The sequence below is a fragment of the Nyctibius grandis genome, chromosome 6 (genome assembly GCF_013368605.1).
Source record: "Nyctibius grandis isolate bNycGra1 chromosome 6, bNycGra1.pri, whole genome shotgun sequence".
NCBI classification, from domain to species: Eukaryota; Metazoa; Chordata; class Aves; order Nyctibiiformes; family Nyctibiidae; genus Nyctibius; species Nyctibius grandis.
This window is the reverse complement of record NC_090663.1, coordinates 49,639,820-49,659,117: the sequence shown is the minus strand read 5'-3', so window position 1 is coordinate 49,659,117 and position 19,298 is coordinate 49,639,820. Positions and strand designations below refer to the sequence as shown.

Here is a 19,298-nt window from a genome sequence, read left to right as displayed (position 1 = left end):
CACATGGACATTTATTTATGTTAAAATGATTGATAAATGGTGCACTCCTGGCTCTACTGAGTCCATGGGACTGAGAACCTATTCTCCAGAGAATATATGTCCTTATTATGGATAATGCGGATTTGATTTGCAAAATATGAAGCATTACTTTAGAAGGCTTGTGCTGTGTTTGTAAGGCGATCGATTTAGGCTGCCATCTGGAAACTGTACTCCAAAAGGACAGAGAGAAATGTTTGCTTTGTGACTAAACATGCTGACTAATAGTCTGTGCTTTAGCTGGTCTGAGTCAAATCCTTACAGGGAAATCTGCAAAAATCTCTTCTCAATATTGCACGAAAGATCTTTTTCCCGTTCGGTTTTGGTTGTCAAACAACACGGGGGCTTCCCAGAGCAAAAGGTCATAATTTTTGTGCTTAGGAAAAAAAAAACAAACCGCTGTGTGCCAGCTGCCCTGGCCAGGCGGGGAGCCTGCCCTGCCTTGCTGGGCACCACAGGGTCAGCGGCCTCTGCACGGCCTCGAAATGCTCCTGCCTTCCCAGAAGTGCCCACCGCCCTTGGCAGGTGCCTGCAGCCCCCCAGCACTGTGGCAGCTCCCGGCTGGCAGCGAGGCCTCAGGAGCAGGAGAGGAGCCGCAGTGAGGCCGCCCTTCCCCTCTGGCAGCAGTCCTGTCTCCAAGCCATGCCCAGGCACATGCTGCCACAGAGCACCCCAAACCAGGAGGCCTTTTCTTCCACGGGTGGCACGATAACAGCGACAGCCTGTAAAGTACCGCCCCATCGGCTGCCGTTTTAAGACCGGGTACGGGCAACAGCGCCTTTATCACGCCGTGAGTGCCTTAATTTAAGATTTCTCTTAGCGTTTCTCCCGCGGCGGCCGGCGCCCCGGGAAAGCCCCTCTGCCCCGCTGGGCCGCCGCCGCCATGACGGCTCCGCGCCGCAGCCTGGGGGGCGCCGCCGCGGCAGCTGCCGCCCGCGGAGCCTCCGCGGGGCTCTGCCTCCCCCTCCGCCTGCTCGCCTCCACCCCGCTCCCGGCCGGGGCCACGGCTGGGGAGGAGGCGGGCCGAGGCGAGGGGCCGTGCAGCGGGAGGTGCAGGCCCGGGCGAGAAGCCAGAGCGGCAGGGGAGACTTGTGCGTGAGCGCGGCGGTAGCGGCTGGTGCGGAGAGGTGCGGGCAGCGGCGGCGCGGCCACGGCCGTGGCCGCACGGAGGGGGCAGCCGAGGGGTCTGCCGGTGCGTGCCCGTCCCCGGCCGCCTCCCGCCCCGCCGGCTGCAGGAGGGGAGCGCCAGAAAACACGCCGCAGCGGGCAGCCGGGGACGGGGCGCTGGGGCAAGGAAGGCGGGCGGCTGGACGGGGGGGTTCTTCAGCTCCCTCTCAGGGCGCGTTGCCGAGCAGTTGCCCTGCCCAGCCGGCTGGCGCTTCCTCCAGCGGCGGCCTGAGCCGAGGCCTGGGCCTGCCCGTCTGCGGGCCGTGTCCCGTGCAGGGCGGGCCTGCCCTGCGGCAGCCCGGGCGTGTCGGCGTCAAAAGCAGAAGCAAAATCCGCCCATGTCGAGAGCTCAGCTGCGCGACTTCCCTTGTTGCGTGATACCGCTTCCTGAAAATACTGCTCAAAGAACATCTTTCCAAGGCGTTCATCTCAGGAAAGCGAAGAAATGTTTCTCTGTCAGCTAGTCAGGGGTCATGGTGTTACCTGAGGACATCGCTCTGGGCCACCTAGGTACTAACAAGTCTCCTAAAATAAGGCTGAAAGTATCCACCCTTGGCAAATAGATGATAGGAGAAACATGCAAGTAAACAATGTGACATGTGACCTCTAAGAATACCCGTTCAATTAGCGCAAACAGTTGCTTTTGGATCTTGACAACAGCGTGGACCTACCCGGAGATGGAAGCTCTCAAGGGCAGGCTTCTTGATTTCATGCTGGTCTGTGGAGACCATAGCAATGTGTTGCTGTTGCATTAAGTGAACATCATCATTTGTTGTGTCTCTGTGTGAAGGAAGAAAATGGTGGCGTATTCTGAGGAAACAGTGAAAATGCAGAGCACAACCTTCCAGTGAGGTAAACCAGTGTAGTTAGTAGGATAAGGGCAATGTGTGCTAAGAAAATTACATTTTATTTCGTCTGTAGCTTGGGAACCCCGAAGTGCCCTTCAGTAAGGGCTAGTTAGTGAAAAAACCCTTCAATAACAGCAGCAATTTCAGTTGTCTCTGCTTGATACAGATGCTTGTCTCTTCAGATACAACCACTATGCTCTAATGTCTTAGCAGCTTCAGCAAGTGCTTCTGGTTTATATTTGGTAGGTATAAACCTTTGGAGGCCCATATGCTGCAAGTCGATCTGACAATACCTAGGATTATAAAGAAGAGGCTTTTAGTGAACCCTCTGAAACTCTGATATGCAAAGTATGTGCGAGCATGTGCAAAAAAGTGTAGTCAACTTAGTGCTGTGTGCCAGTTCATTATTTGCTCTTGACGTTGGATCATACAATTGTAGAATAACATGGCTTGGAAGGGACCTCTGGAGGTCATCTAGTTCAACTCCCTGCTTAAAGCAGTGCTATCATCGAAGTTAGAGCAGGTTGCTCCAGGCCTTGTGTGATCGAGCTTTCTCTTGAAGGCTTTAAAATGGAGTTGAAAGTTGGGTCTGAAATTTACCCAAATTTGGAGCTAAGTGCCCCAAACTTTGGCAAGTGACAGAGTTTTAAGCAGTCTGAATGAAGAATACTCTTCCTTGGTTAACTGGAAGTTGTTTCCTTTCCATTTTTGGTGTCATGATTCTGGTTCTCCACTTGCACAACAGTCTTCCATGTGCACAATATAGAGATTTTTGGAAGATAAAAAGCAAGCAGAAAAGTATATTGCCCCGCAGCACACAGATTTTCTCTTAGTAGATACAAAACTGAAATATTTTAGAAGAAACATTTCTCTGTACATTATCAAAATCAAAAAGGCTGATAAACCACTTTAAATTTGAAAGGTTCTTAGTATTTTACCTGCATAATGACTTGTTTAAAGGCTAAGGTATGAGTCCTGCATTCGTAGAGGTGGAGTTGTAATTAGCTTTATTTCTATGTCCTTAACAGCGTGAAGTTCTTCCTGTGCAAAAGCCAGCTCTTGTGCCTTACTTGTCCACTAAATGAATTAAATTTATTCACTCAGTGAGTCAAGTTTGATGGAATGAAGATAGCTGATGATAGCTTTTATCTATCTTAATCCATTCTTCTGGTGTCACAGTGTTTCCTAGCCTGTGAAGTCAGTCTTTGAAGAAAGCCCAGCATTATTATTTGCACTGCTCATTGTCTACAGGTCCCATAGGAGACTCGTTCTTCATAGAAGTCTTAAATACAGTGATAACTTCCTGGAGGAGCTTATCATCTAAGTAGGCAAGAAAGATGAAGAGTAAAGATAAAAATAAGACAAATGGAAATACCTGTGCCGTTGTACCTTCATGGTGTGTATTCTAAATGTCATCTGTGTTTTTCCAAAGTACTGCAGTTAAAAATGTACTAATGTCTTTCAAGGAGAAAAAAAATCATAGAAACTAAATAGTTATATTACTTGCGGGATTGAACTTTTCACCTGCTAATGCAAATAATAAATTGCAGCTGACACTGATGGCCCTACTGAAGCTGTAGATAGAAGTACGACCTCAGCAGATGCAGTTCTCAGTGTCCTTACTAAGGACTCCAGGGAAGGTAAGACTGGAGGGTAAAATAAGATGAAAGAATGTGCAGCAGCTCAGTTCTTCCTTCTGTGTGGAGAGTGTAGTCATAGCACCTCTTACAAGACTTGGCAAAATTTCCACCATCCTGTTGCAGCTTTTTTTCTCCAGGCAGTAGCTATTCCACCTGCACTGGGGAATGTCAAACTGCATTAGGCTGTCATTTGATTCAGTATAAATAGCATTACTTCAACAGCAGGATTGCATGCATATCTCTATAAATATGCCTCTTTACTCATAGCGTATTAAATATCCTGTTGCCATTTGAAGTTACATTTCCAAACTTTTCTTATATGTAGTCTTTTAAGTGTGGTGTTAAGATTATGTATGGAAAGATCATGTATAGTTGTCCTCAGAGCTACATTTTCTGTCAAAGTCATAATCCGTATCAAAAGTGTATACATGGTACTTCTGTTGAGTGTAACCTCAAGATGAACGTCTCACTAAAAAAAAAAAAAAGAGGAAGGTATTACGGGATGAAAAAAAAATCTTTGCCTTTCTTATTATACTTATGTGGAGTGAACGAAGAAACCTTAGAGGCAGCTTCTCCCTTTGTTCCCCACAGGAAAAATGAACATTTATTCATGTTTTATATCAGCTAGAGCAATTCCTGTGGTTACCCTGTGAGCCTATATTGATCCCATTGTGGCATCCATAGAATCTCTGTGCCTCTTCCCGACTTCTAGGCTGCAGGGCTGCAAATTGCTATAGCTTTTTCTGCCAATTAAGATTTTGTCTAACCCCTGCTTTTTTACACACTCCAGTGCCACCCCAGTTTGGCTACAGGAATAAGCAATATTATGATAGAGCATCTCCCTAAAGCATCAGGGCTTCCCATAGGCCTCAGATTCAAGTCCTCATAACTTTTGAGTGCATCTCTACAGTCACGTTGTATGTTTTCAGACATGCTTTTCTGTGAAGTTGATTATGAAACAGAAAATGGTGATTTTTTTGTGCACCTATTCTTAAGATACACTTCATTCAAGTTTTATGGCAGCTTTTCATGGGATTCTACAGTATCCTTTACAGTTCATTCCAGCTTTTGAGAGATTGATAAGTAGGGTCCTTTAAGTTTCAGGTTTCTGAACTAGGCTGGTATTAATACTCCACATGTTTAATTCCACTCTCTGCTTTCAGAACTGTCAGGACCTGCAGCAAAAAAACTCTGCAAAAAGAGGCATCTTCAGAACAAAAATGAACATCGAGAAAGCTTACAGTACCTTTAACGTCAGCAATGGAACAGATCTAGCTATTGGCTTTACCTCTTCCACAGTAGCTGTCCTTCTATTTGGGACAAACTTTGTGCCTGTTAAGAAATTTGATACTGGTGATGGTAAACTTATTTATATTTTTTTGTTGGTTTTGTTTTTTTTGCTAGTAGGAATAATATTTTACCAGCAAATATGAGAATTTCTATAGCTAGAGTTATAAATATCATCACAGCCTTGATCCATGGGGCATTTTTTAATTTTCTTTGCTATTGTTAGGGTATAAAGCAATAATGTATTGGTTCAGGATGTGGCAAATCTTTAGAAGAGCCTTCTTATGTGTTGTTGTGCACTGTAACAGTGATGATATGCATTTTGTGAGCATTTCACAATGGAAAGTGAAATGTCATTTCTTCTACCCTTGTGGAGATTCTCAAATACATACAGTGTTATTTATATTGTAGTTGTTGGACTTCGGAGTATTATCTTTCAATCGTGGACCTAAAGTAAAAGCAAATCAAAAATTGAAATTTTAATACTTTTATCTGGTGACTCAGTAAGAGGAAACAATCACTTCTATTTCCTATTTGGAATTTTATCACTTTACTGTACTAGGTTCGTGTTGTATTTACACATTTATATGAAGCATAGCCAATTACCAAATCCCTAGATTAATAAATCTGCTTTTGTGTTACTGCAATAATAGTATCTGTATTACAGGCTGCATATAACCTCTCTCTCTTCTTTGTGCCCAATATGGTCCTAATAAGACAAGGCTAGACTTTAAAGCGAAAGTCTTAGCTCAGCAGGCATAAAGTTAACTTGTCTACGTAGCTGACCCTTAGAGAATCTACAAAGGTAGAAGAAATCTGTCTAAACTTTTTATTGTCCTCAATGTTCTGGATTAGTGGAAGAGCCTGAGGCCTGAGCTTTGAAGGAGTTTTGTCCTGTGCAGTCATCTGTGTCAGCTGCTGCTAGGGTGGTGGGGGAAGTTTGGAGTAACTGAATATCCTCTTTGTCAGAAGTCTGTCAAAATTTTCATGTATTTGAGAATCAGGGCTTGTCTAAACTTTGCCCAGCAAAGTGTCTTTTGCATCTGTGTATAGAGAATACATGGTAAGGAAAAGGTTGTCAGAATTATAATACGTCACCCTGAAACACATCTTTTAAATATATTGTAATGTGATTCCCTGAAATTCACAAAGGAAGTGGCCACCTTTCATTTTTTTCTGTACTATTTTATCTAAAACATAGTATGTTAAGAGATTCACACATGCAGTATTCTACAAGTTCTCTATTGTGTGCATTTGATTTTTGCATAGGCATGTTCTTCCAGTGGGTTCTCTGTGCCTCCATATGGATAGTTTCTTTGGTGGTCAATTTAATCCAGAATTGTCCCCGGTTTTGGCCTCTGGCTATGGTTGGGGGTTTCTTGTGGGCTACAGGTAAGAATAAAGAGATTCTGTTTCTTGAAACACAAAGTAGTCCTAACTCTTTGTAAAAAACAGTGATAAAAACGTTTCCGTATGTAAGGTAGTAGTTAGTTGGTAGTTATTTGGCTTTTTTAGTCTTCCTATTAATGGAGCAAATATTATTTTATTATGCTTATTTTATAAGCAGCAAATTCCCACCAAAAATAACTTTAAAAAGGTATTGAGGAAAAGTCTGTGTTTAATATATTTATTTTTTAAAAACACTATTGCCTACCAACTTGTTGTCTAAATTTCTTTGCATTCTGAACAGTCACAGAATCTAAAGCAAAAATATGCAAGATCATAGTCTAGTTTTTAACTGATTTTAATTTTGTTTTTCGTATTTCAGGCAATGTTACAGTTGTCCCTATTGTTAAAACTATTGGCTTAGCTCTTGGTCTTTTGATATGGGCTTCTTTTAATTTGCTGACAGGTTGGGCAAGTTCAAGGTGAGTACATTTAAGTCATACAGAATGAATGTTGCCAATTCTTCATTAATAACTGCAGTGCAAACACTATCACCAATAAAGAGGATTTATCACATATATAAGATCTTTTTCCCTCTCAGTGGAAAGTATTCAGGTTAATTATTTTACCTTTTTGTGTTTCCTCTGTCTCAACAGGAAGAATGCCCAGTGATATTTGTTAACATAATTGAGTGAATAAATAATGTATTTGTTAATGTAAATCTATTACAGTGTTTGTTTTTCTTGTGTATTCTTCTACAGCCTGGGCTGGTAAAATAATTTAAATTAACTTCAACTTTTAAATACCTAGATGAAAAAAAAAGCAATGTAAATTAAATTAGTTTAAAGATTATTTTTGTGAAGTTGATGTAGCTTTTTGCAAGCCAACTGAAGGACCTAACCAATAAGGCACCTATAAACTTAAGCAGAATTATTTGTATGAGTAAAGATTTCCAAGACTGGGTTACAATTTAACTATTTGTATGCAGTCAGTGCAACTAAGTGAAACTGGTTAAATATTCCAGGTTTGGTTGGTTTGGAATTGACCCAGAAGAGGTGTCAAGGCCAATCTTAAATTATATTGGAGCTGCACTTTCACTATTAAGGTAAAAATTTATTCTTATAATAAATTTCTATAATATAAAGTATATATTTAATAACCACTGGGACAATTTAACTAGAGGGCAAATGTATTGAAGTATCTTTTGCAAACTGATTTACTGCAGAATTCATGATCTATCCACACCTAGCTGGTCAGTGTTATATTTCAGAAAAGAAACATACATGATATCCGGTACAGTGGTGAAATGGTTATTCATAAACATAGAAATATATTTTTATGCTGGTAGGCATGTTCAAGGCAAAACAGTGATGCACTGATCATCTCCCTAGCCAGGTTATTCAAATGGTTCACTTTCCTAAAATTTTGTGAGAGAGGAAAAACTAACTAGAAGAATCTTGGTGAGAAAACCTCTGTGAGATTCCAGTCTGCCTTCACTCAGTCAGGGGTACAAATCCTTCCTCTTAACTGTAGAATATGCCACAGGACCCCTTCCCGGATCCTTTCAGGTCCATGAAAAGCCAGAAGCTTTGCATTATCTCTTGTCCTTAATAGGTCCCTGTCTTGTAGCTCTTAAGCCACACTTATAACAACTCCCGAACAGTGACTTCCTTTGGGATTTTCAGAAGGAATTCTGCTCTTATTTTTTATTATTTGTATGAGTGAATATTTTCATCCAAACACAGAGGAAAGAGGGTCTTTGTTATGTAGCAGTGTTCTTGCTTTCCAACTTTGTGGCCAGGAAGGTCTTTTTAGGAACGTAATGGTGGCCCTAAATCCCAGGGGCAGTAGGCCTGCTATAAGCATGCTAAGCAGCAGATGCACATAATACCTTTAGGAAAGAATGGTGTTACGAACATGGAAACGATAGAGCCGTTCCTGATTTCTAGGAGAGAGCTGCTGCCTTAGATTCATTTGCCTACACTCTTCCTCTTTCCTAAGAGTCCACAGCTCTTTACCCATTACCACTGCAGGTAGCACATGATTTTGTGAGGTACTCACAAAATAGTAGCAGTACTGCTATTCCTGGCTGATGAATTCATTCAGCTCACCACCTGCTTCCTGCCTCTTTCTGAGATATCATGGAGAAGTGATCAACAGGGAAAAAGATCGTGACCAAACATGTTTTCCTGGCAAGCTGCACAAAGTCTGTGTATGTTGCTCTGCAGAGCTCAGAAGCATGTATTTCATTTTAGCCTCTTGTGTGGAACCTGTATAGGTTTGTCTAGTCCCCCTGGAGGAAGCTGGCATCCTTTTATATCTGTCCTTATTCCTTCAGTAGGACATGAATTACTCTTCAAACGGAGACATTCTGTTTACAGTTATAAGAAGGAATTCCTAAATCATTAAAATATCTTTCAGAAAAATAAAAACCAGATCCTGCCAGTTCTGATTACACGTATTTACCTGATTTCCTGGAGGGTACAAGTAGTAATGTTACACTTTCTTCTTCATTTTATTCACTTAGTGCACCGGAGCACCACTGAGCAATACCCTTTCTCCTTCCACATATGTATGAGGCCCTTGGAGGCAGTATTCCCTCACTCACATGTGATAGAAGACTAAAAACTAACTTTTTTTTTCTTGAGCACAGAGCCAGTTCTGTGCAGGTTTAAGCTGTTCCATAGAGAATTTTCATGAAGATGTTCCATTGTATGTGTGGTTTAATATAAAAGGGCACTGTTAACTAAAGCAACTGTTGTTAATGTGGTGGTAACAGCACACTGTAAAAAGGAGACATTTTAATCCCATTACATAGAAGAGAGATATGTAAAGTGATACAAAGACTAACTTATTTACTTACTTTTACTTAAGTTGTTTGTTAAGACTGTTAAAAGCAATTGCATTTTTAAAATATATTGAAGTGACTCTAGGGCAATAATGAAAATAAAGTAATATGCCTCCAAATATAACTTTTGTCTCTGGACACTAAATGTTATGTCCTTATGAGATGACATGGTATTTATTGGTGTATTTTTCTCTTCTGAGTGCTGTCATATTTCTTTTTATAAAAACTGAAGTCCAGAGTTCTTCAGCTTCATTAGAAAGCACACCTTTACTGAGAGAAAGTGTAAGTACTCTACAGTTGTTATTTTACAGCAATGTAAGTACATATCCATTTAAAAAACAAAAACTTTGCTTAATGTTAACCAGATTTGCTAGGATTTATGGTAGAATACATAAAACTACATAAATATGCATTGATTGTATTTAATTTGTGGATCTTGTATATCAAGTCAAATGTGAGCAACAGAAAAAGCTTTCCCAAGTGTTCTTTCTCTATTGTCAGCTTTAAATGGCTTAGAAGTCCTTTTTCATTATGACAGAGGTTATATAAAAGACAGAGTGTATTACTTTCTTACCTGAGAAGAGAAAGCAATTTTAATTAAAACTTAACTATAAAACTACCAGGGTGCTTAAATGAAAGGCAACAGTGCATAACTCTCATCCACCAGATTTTTGCCACATTACCGACCCAGGAGATTGTCAAGAGTTGCTGTTTCTCAACGTCAGCTGCGGCACAGATTGGAGGCGAAGGAGCGGTGCCAGATTGGCTGTTGCTCCTTCGAGATCCCCAAAGTATGCAACAAAAGCTGGAGAACACCACATTCCTCCTACCATTGTGCCCTACTCTTGTAGGTCAGCAATGCATCAAAACTCAGAGAGAGCCCTCAAAGGGGCTGTGCTCTGTGCTCACTAGAGGTTCCAGTCTACCAGAGAAAATCACAGAAAACAATCTGATTGCAGGATTAGAATAAAGGAACGCTGCAATTTCTTTGTCATGCAGACAGGGGTTTTAATTTCCCTGTTTGCAAATAGTCCTAATATTCTAATAGTAACACCAGAGCTATCAACGAAAGGCAAAAACACGTCATAAATAAAATCTGTAGATTAAATCATTCATCAAATTTAAGGAAGGATGAGTTTTGAAAGTTAGATCTACCTGCTTGCAGATTAAAAAAAAAATAGTAGTGAGTGCTCTATTATGTAGTAAACTCTAAATCCATATCCAAACTCGTACCTGCAAACTTTGATGTAGGTAGATCCAATTATTAGTTTTATTTAAAAAAAAATTTCTCCTTTCTTCAAAGTATTTCTGTAAATTCCTTTTGTTTCTCCTTCCGTTTTCATTTTATTTTCTTGTATTAAACTGTTCTGTTTAATACAATGTTTGAGATTGAAAAAAACACAAAACTAAAGCAACTAAACTTGAGTGAAAACTCTTGGGTTTTTACAGTCTATTAATATTTCTGAAGATACCTCAGATGACTTATGGGTGAACAGACTTTCTCCAGCAAAAAAGAGACTCATGTAAGTTATGAACAGTTCTTTTACTGGTGCAGGCCAAGTAGCCAGAGAAAGTAGTTGAACACAGTGTAAGAGCAGAATTCGTGTCCTGTGGTTTTCCTAGCACAGTCATGCACTAATAAATAACAGTTTTTAAAGTACTAGTATAGTGTGCATATCTGTATACGAATAGCTGCTCAACTAATTAGATTATTTCCTTCACAGTGTTCAGTGTGTTTTACCTTGCCTATTAAGTTTTAGTTACTACTGCAAAAGAACTACTATTTGCAAAGTAAATAGCAATCGCAACTAAGTAATTACAGAGGGTTTTTTTATTGCCTGGTTGATTAGAACTCCAGCATAGAAGGAGCCTATGCTAATAACATGCTTCCAGGTATGGTTTCCAAGTGAATACATCTGGAGAAGGCATGGCAGTATGGTAAGCAGGCAGCAGAAGTGATCCAACGTGGAAGCAGCAGCTAGCAAGGGGCCAGTGTGGGGAGTGGAGACAGCCAAGAACACAACGATCTGGAAGTGGAGAAGGGGACCATGGAGGCAGTGAACCTGGACTGCTTACAAAGAATGTGTAGACTGCAACAGTGAAGCTGAGGGTGGGAGCATTTTAACTATAATTTTGTTGGTTTTCTCCTAGCTCTGCTTTTAGGAAATCCTAGTTAGTTGATGTCATTAATCTAGACTGCAGGCTCTTGGGGCAGGAATTGTCTCTGTTACTTGTCCACAAAGTACAGGAAAACTAAGTTACTGAGTTGAACCATTTCTACACTGGAAAATAAAAATGTGCTAAAGTATATTATTTTCATAGTGTTGCTAGCAATTTTCATTTGATATACAGTCTTTAACTGCAATACTTGTCTTAAGTGTATTGTCTACTTCCCTTATTAACACTAGGCTGTTTTCTCTGATTTTTGCTCTTTTTAAAGAGGGTGTAGCCTTGCTGTAGTAGCTGGAATACTCTATGGTTCCAGTTTTGTACCAGTGCTTTACATCAAGGATCGTGGAAGAAGAAATGAAACTATGTACACTGGAGCAAGTCAATTTGGTAAAGGCTAATAGGTCACTTCTACTTTGTTTCATCAGTATATTGTGGTCTCCTGCTTTGTGAAGGTATAGAGGGAAATTCTTGATACGCCTGGAAATATAGCATGACAACTTAATCAGTTCTGCACTCTTATATGTTGTCATAATCATAGTACTAGCACTCCTTTTTTCCCAGAGGTGAATTACACCATTAAAAGAACAGAGAGAAACAGCGCAGAGGATATAAGTACTTAACTTATAGTATTTAATGCCTTCTGAAACATAGCTAGCACTCTCAAAATACAAAGTTCGTATGCCTGGAGCATGAGGTAAACAAGTGCACAAGCTGTACCAATTGCCAAATTAGTACATCAGTAAAGGAAGAGGAGAAAGTTGATCATAATTGATGAGCAGAAGAGGTCTTACATAGGTAATTAAACCCGTGTAGTTTTTGAAATTGAAACCTTTTAACGTAAGCCTAATCACCAATTCAAACAGCACTTCCCCAGAAACGTTTTCCTTAAGATTTGTGTATAGTCTATCAGGAAATACCAGCAGCAGCTTAAGAGCAATGTATTGCTGAGACCGCATAGTTACCATTAAGAAATTGTTTGTTATGTCACATACAATTTCTCTTGAATACTGCAACTTATATATTCCCCAGCTAGACAAAACAGATGTTACCATTACTATAGCTGCCTTTCCTGTTGAAGATTTACCACTCTAAGGAGACAGAGATCACCTTGCTACATGCACTAAGTGCCATGATCTAGTTGACAGGGTGGTGTCAGGGCAACGGTTGGACTCGATGATCCCTGAGGTCTCTTCCAACCTGGTTGATTCTGTGATTCTGTATGCTTCTGCTTTGCCATGTTGGAAATACTCTCATTAGCACATACCAAGTCCGTAAAGGATTTATTATTGTTAATGATTATATAGTGATCAAAATTGTGATACATTCTTCAAGACAAAAAAAGGAGAAAGCTGTGCTGTGTTTAGCTTACTCAATACATGCAGTTGTCTTGCTCTTAAATGTACAGAAAAGAAACCAGGCTATATACAGGAATACAAATGTAGGTGATCAGGAGAGGATGTAATTATGTAAAATCCCCACCCCAGTTTTGTAGCCTCACCTGGGGATTTTCTTAAGTTTTTAATAAATTAATTCAGTAGTTTGACTAATAGAGTTCCAAAAATAACAACTCACAGAAATGCATAAAAGGTTGTGATAAATGCTAGGGTCAATGCAGCAGTTAGTTCATGTTTAATGCATGTGTGATTGACCAAATCCATCCATGGTCAGACTGGCATCTGTATTCATCACAATCACAATTGAATTTGAGTTGTTAACAGTAGCACCTTATGTGTTTTTGTCTATGGGAATGCTATCAGTGAAATAAATTTAGTTAAAATTAATAACTGATGTTTTAGACTAATATAATTTTGTAATTTCTCTTTCAGATTTAGATTATGTTTTTGCACACTTCAGTGGAATATTTCTTACAAGTACCGTCTACTTTTTGATCTACTGTGCAGTCAGGAAAAATAAACCTAATATTTATCCCCAAGCCATATTGCCAGGTATGACTATTTTCTAAATTAGCAGTCAATTTCAGTTACTTCTTCTGACCATTTTGTGGTGATTAGTTCAAGCTATGTGTTGGAATTGTAGTTTGTCTTTCAATTCTCTTCATTTGACTTTTTGTCTCTCCGAAAGATCACTTCTATTAGATTAATTAATTAATTAGGAAACAATGATAAATTTTGTTCTAGTCTGACATTAGAACAAAATGACATTGCATACAGTGGATTTTCAAAAACTGACTCTGCCAGAGTGGAGAGCACATTGCCCAGAAAATTGTGAACTTTAATTTGCTACTTTAGTTGGAGTAGCTGATTTTATCCCTTGAGCTTTGGTTTAGGTTATCAGAGCCAGCTTGTTAAAGAAGTTAATGTACTAAAATACATACATATAGTTTCTGTATTATGCTATAAATATCAGTGTTCCACAAATTGCTCTCTATACCTTGCTGTACATGTTTTTGATTGGGATTTATTTTTCTAGGGTTTGTTTCTGGTGTGCTTTGGGCAATAGCCAATTGCTGCTGGTTCATGGCCAATCACTATCTCAGTGCTGTGATCAGCTTTCCAATAATTACTGCAGTAAGTATATAAAAAAGTAAAATCTGTGACTAGAATTAAAAGTTAACGAGTTATTTTTCCCCCCCGTTTGTGGAATTAAGTTGAAATCCTGACGTGTCTAGAGCATTTTAATCAAGAGTTTACATTGCCTCTTCTGCTTGTCTGCGCTAGCCTTTGGTTTTTTAGGAACATACGGCCATGACTGTGACAAGCACCATCTTGGTCAGAAGAACTGAAAGTGTGATTCTTTAGATTATGTAAAAGCAAAAGCTCTGTAACCAGAACTATATCAATATTAAATAGTAAACTGAAGTGATTTAAAGAAGAAACGTTTTATGCTTTCATCCTAGCAAGTACATTTTGTTCTGAATTTTTTAATTTGTGATTTTTATGCTCTAGCAGTAATTTCACTTAATTAAGTCAGGTATTTTTTCTTTTTACAATTCTTGAACACACGGAGCAGATTATATATTGCTGAAAATAATGTTCTTATGCAAATGAGGGAAAAATAGGTTGGCCCGTTTTGTCTGTTTTATTCTTATTTATGATACTGTACTTTTAAAGCACTGTTAGTTTCCAGAACCTGCATAAATTCCATCACTAGGTAAAAATAAACTTTGCCTTTGCTCTCTTGCCAGTCTACTAGATCATGCTGCAAAGGTGGATAGCTTCTGGCAAATGAGAGTTCATAAATACCAAAACCAACGTTTTACTGAACAGCTGTATTTTGGAAGCAAACTAATGAAACAACGTTAATAGGGATTAAGCTTTGCCTCAAAATGCAGTAAATCAGAATGAACTCTGCAGTATGCAATGAAAGAAAAGACTTGGGATAATTCTAACTAGAAATTGAAGGATAAATGGAAAGCAGCTTTAGTAACTCAGTTAGCAGTATGCCTAAAGGGCAGGGACATAAATCATAAAATGAAAAATTTAAGGACAGCACTGATGAGAAACTGCCTATCTGGACCACAGGTTCGGAACTGCTGCTTTACTTCAACCTAAAGAGAATTTCGGACAGCTATTCATCACACCCCTTTAACAATTTGTTTCATTTTTAAAATGCATTCCTCTTGCAGCATACATTATCTAGAAAGTTAAATAACACCTTAGCTATTATTCAAATACTAGTTGGCAATTTCACCAGGAAACAACACCCACAAATACATTCAGCATGAGACACTGTTTCCTGCTGGCCTAAATCTGTGTCCTATCAGCTGTACTGAAGATGGAGGGAGGAAGATCACTGTCCAAACATCTGTCAAGTGTTTCTGAGAGCAGCTCTGATGGGAAGCAGTAACAGAGCCAGTTTTCACTTCAGATAATATTTTCTCATCAGTCATGAAAATTCAGATCATTGCTCCCACAGGGGAAAAACTATATTACCAGGAGTGCCTGGAAATTATCGTTGTGTATCACTATTTGCTGTTAGCTAGGAAATCTGTACGACAACATCACATAAACAGTAGTTTTTCCTGACCTATCTAGCTGGCTGGCTTTGTGCTTTGTCCAGATGCCTGCTATACAGGAAATATGGTTATGTTCCAGTCTCTTGATATCACACTGAGCGATAAAATCAAACTTTGACCACCTAGTTAGTCATGCTAATAACAGAAACGTTAGGAATATCCATGGTAGCTGCCAATAAACCTGAGTAGTCCTCTGAAATGTGGTAACATTGTGGACTGTAGTTTGGACTAAAGTGAGACATAGTATTTGGAGCATACTAAAAGAACATATAAGAGCCAGTGCAGACTCCACAGTGTAATTTAGAAAGAAACTGTGCCTTCTCTGAAAAAATCAGTCTCTTGCCTTTTTAGCCCTTCTTGAAGATTTTATTGTGTCTTACTTCATAAAGATTTCAATGATATTTATGCTTTTGCCATGAGTGCTGTAATTATACAGAATGGAAAGACCTACATTTGTTATCCAGACAAACTTCAACCACCCTGAGAACAGTGAGAAGGCGGTACATTTTAATTAAATGCTGTAATGTACAAATTAATCTTATTCTTTAGGGTCCTGGCCTTGTTGCTGCAATGTGGGGAGTCCTTGTATTTAAAGAAATCAAGGTAATCTTATTAGGTCTCTTACCTAGTCTCTCTTGCTTGTCTCTAGCTCTAGGAACAGCACAACTTGGTATACAGCTGTATCTTTTAGATTTCTCCTCCTTACAAGTATTGCATTATGAAGCTGAAAGTCATATCATGCAATACTAAGTTTTCCAAGAAAGATGAAGAACTGTGAACAATCTTTACAGGAATGAAGGTTTGAATTCCATAACAGTATGAGCAGCAGTGGAAATAAATGAAGACTGTAGCAGGGCAAGGAGGCAGGATGCCAAGAACAGCCAGAAAACAGACTTTATTTGAGCCATTTCTTTCGGTGAGGGCAGGAGAGTGAGCTGTTGTCCTAATAATCACATAGACAAGTAGATCAGACTTTTAGGGTCAGATTCACCAAAGGACTGAAAAATGAGATGGAGGTTAGCTGGCCTTGCTAGTTGCAGCATAATGTAGAGAACCTAAACTGATATGGTTGTAATTGCCTAGAACAGGCTAATTTACTCTACTGGATGTTAACATATATGGCAGAAGTTATTTTTCTAGTGGAATTTGAAGCATTGAACACTAGCAGTCTAATCCTCAGGTTCTCTTAGATGATCTGTCCAGGATCCGTAGGTACCTAATTTGCCATTAGAGATCATTTTTCCCAATATTTTTGGTGACTGTGTAAAATGCATTAGGCATCCTTGGGTCAGGAACTAGAAGTTTTCTCTCTCTCCCACTGCAGATTAATGTTGCACCACACTAGAAGACCATCATGTTCATTATCCAAATATTTGTGACTCCCCAAATCTTTCATCCTTTTCATACATTTTAGAATAGTCTCTGCATAAGTGCTTACTGCTTAAACATAATGTGAAAATAGACAAAGGCCTTTAAAAATACTTTTAAAAATTGCTGAATTAATTTTGTGAATATTTTACTAAGCATATGTTGTCATAGATTACTTGTATTAAACTGTTTTGAACAGCAAATATGTTACAAATATTATATGAAATAAAATGGTATAAAATTTACCATTTCATGTAATGGATTTATTAATTTTGTCATAAAATGAAACCTTAGTTCTTTAATTTTTTTTTGTGAAGTGGTGCCTATTATGACAACATTGTATTTTTCTTTTTCTCTCCCTTTGGTTATATAGGGACTGAAAAACTACGTGTTACTTTCAGTAGCATTTTGTGTCATTTTGGCTGGATCGCTCTCCACGGCTTTTTCTAAAGTTTGAAAGGATCTTCGGGACCAGTAGATGGTGCTACTGTTTAATATAATCAGAAAGACAATATTGGTGTATTGCAATGAATAATAATTTTCAAAATGTATGTGCAACATTTACCCTAACTTGCTTCAGGCAAGTTAAAAAGAAAACCTTTCCTAAATGCTCCCATTTGACATAAAAGAAAATCTGGAAATGTTTGTTTCTGCATTTCTTGGAACAGTAAGAATATCAAAGCATTTTATTAAATAAAGCTAAATGATTTTATAGTTACATTTTTTTTTTTCTGGTTCAGGCAGTAAACTTCATGTCATCATAAACGTTCTGTCTTACTGACTTAAATATAAAATATATCTTGGAATATTCTTTATGGAACTGATACACATGAAGATGTGAAGCATGTTTTTATTTAGAAGCATTATTCTTTACAGTCATCAGTTCACATAAAAATTTTATCTTCCAGTAACTTCAGAATTTTGAAAGAAATACAGGAAAAAAAAGGTGCTGTAAAATAAATCAGTTGTGCTTGCTGCTAAACTGTTTGGTTGTAAGAACATTATGTAGGAGTCAAGACCAGGATACGAACAGTTGGGGAAGTTTGGGAATTTTATTTCAGTTGTATGGAACTTTGCAAGTAAACATTACATTTCTGTGTTGCAATATGAGCTAAGTATGTGCTTCAGAGTTTGTTTCCAAATAACTTTGGGCATTTTCTGAATGCTTACTTTTCTTTTCTAACATATTCAAATCTTTTATCTATGGCAATATTTATGACTTTGAAACATCATGCTAAAACTTACCTAATCTTTGTTCTACCCAAAGCAACGTCATCTATATGTAAATCATTTCTGACAGTTGTTGTCTAACTTGTTTCTTCAAAAAAAATAAAGTAGTAGGTTTCACGACATTTTTCGGCAAACTAACTGGCTTCTAACTACCTGTCCTGCTAGAAAGCCCTAATATCCAAAGGAAATTCCCTACAAGGTATGTTATGTCCACTGTTCCATGATCACCACTAATGTGGAGAACTGTCTATTTTCTTACTCATGGCAGCTAACCTGTATATATGCAAAGCATGTTGTCTGAACCTCCCCTTAGTCTTTTCTTCAGCATATTAGACAACCCCAGCCTCTGCAGTCTTCCCTTGTTTGTAATGTGCTCATAATTTTTCTTGCTCTTTCCTGAACTCTCACTAAGTGGACTAGATGTGTCTAGAAAAACTAGACATAGCAGTCAGACTACAGTCTTACAAACACCAAGAAGAGCAGCAGTAAATTATTTTTTTCTTCCAATTTTCAAGCTCTGTTTGTGGTTACACATCATACTATGACATTGATATTGTTAAGGTGTTCGGATTGCAATCATAATTTCTCCTTTCTCCCTTCCACCCTTCTTTGTCTACTGTCAGATTTTATCTTAGCACTGTTACTTAGCCTGCTTTTTCCCATCCTGTATTGTTTATTCCTACCCAAGTGTCAGAACTTCATGTGTGACAAGTTTTTTCCCCCTTCATTTCTCTTATTTTGCTCTGTGTGTTAACCCTGTCCTCCAACAAGTTGGCAGCAATTTCCAGCCAGATGTCATCTGCAAATTTAATAAAGATACTCTCTAATTATTGTAAATAATTTAAGAAAATGTGGCATTATACTGGCCTTTACTTACTTTTTGGAATCTCATGTAATACTTCTTTTCACTATGACAAGGAACAATTGCTTACTCTTATAAGTACAATTTCCTTGTCTTACAGAGGTTTTATTTAGACTGCATTCTCTCAGCTTTTATGTAACATGTGATAGAGTTGTTCATGTCAAGATACATGATGTGTAGCATCCTAATACCTGGTATTGGAAAGAAAACAGGTCAGGTGTCTTTCCAATATCCAGGTCAGACGCAATTTCTTCTTGACAGATCCTTGACTGTTACTTACCTAGCCGTTATTCTATTGGCTCAGGCAAGGAAGAGTAATTTGTTCACATGTTTTTGAAATAACTTGAATTAAACTGCACATTTATAATTTCCCTCAACCTGTTTCCCTTCTTAAAGATCACAAGAATTTCTATATTCCTGGAATATACCACATGCCAGAAAATTGCTGATAAACAAAGAACTGGCAAAACCAAAATAC

At 38.7% G+C, this 19,298-nt stretch overlaps 1 protein-coding gene across 8 annotated transcripts; it reads left to right on the top strand.

Annotated features, from left to right (window-relative positions):
• Positions 1–616: 616 nt before the first annotated feature.
• On the top strand, positions 617–18,675 carry TMEM144 (transmembrane protein 144). 8 transcript variants are annotated; one of them, XM_068403707.1, is made up of 13 exons: positions 617–826; positions 3,602–3,691; positions 4,855–5,044; positions 6,248–6,370; positions 6,747–6,846; positions 7,389–7,469; positions 9,413–9,494; positions 10,662–10,735; positions 11,653–11,771; positions 13,211–13,330; positions 13,815–13,912; positions 15,910–15,963; positions 17,102–18,675. In XM_068403707.1, exons 2-13 carry the CDS (start codon positions 3,653–3,655, stop codon positions 17,183–17,185), a joined length of 1,164 nt encoding a protein of 387 aa, XP_068259808.1. In that variant the 5' UTR covers positions 617–826; positions 3,602–3,652; the 3' UTR covers positions 17,186–18,675. The 8 variants fall into 8 exon arrangements, with proteins under 8 accessions (XP_068259808.1, XP_068259806.1, XP_068259812.1 ...); XM_068403705.1 differs by having other exon boundaries at positions 4,855–5,050; XM_068403711.1 differs by lacking the exon at positions 17,102–18,675 and adding an exon at positions 16,685–16,746 and having other exon boundaries at positions 4,855–5,050.
• The last annotated feature ends 623 nt before the right edge of the window (positions 18,676–19,298 follow it).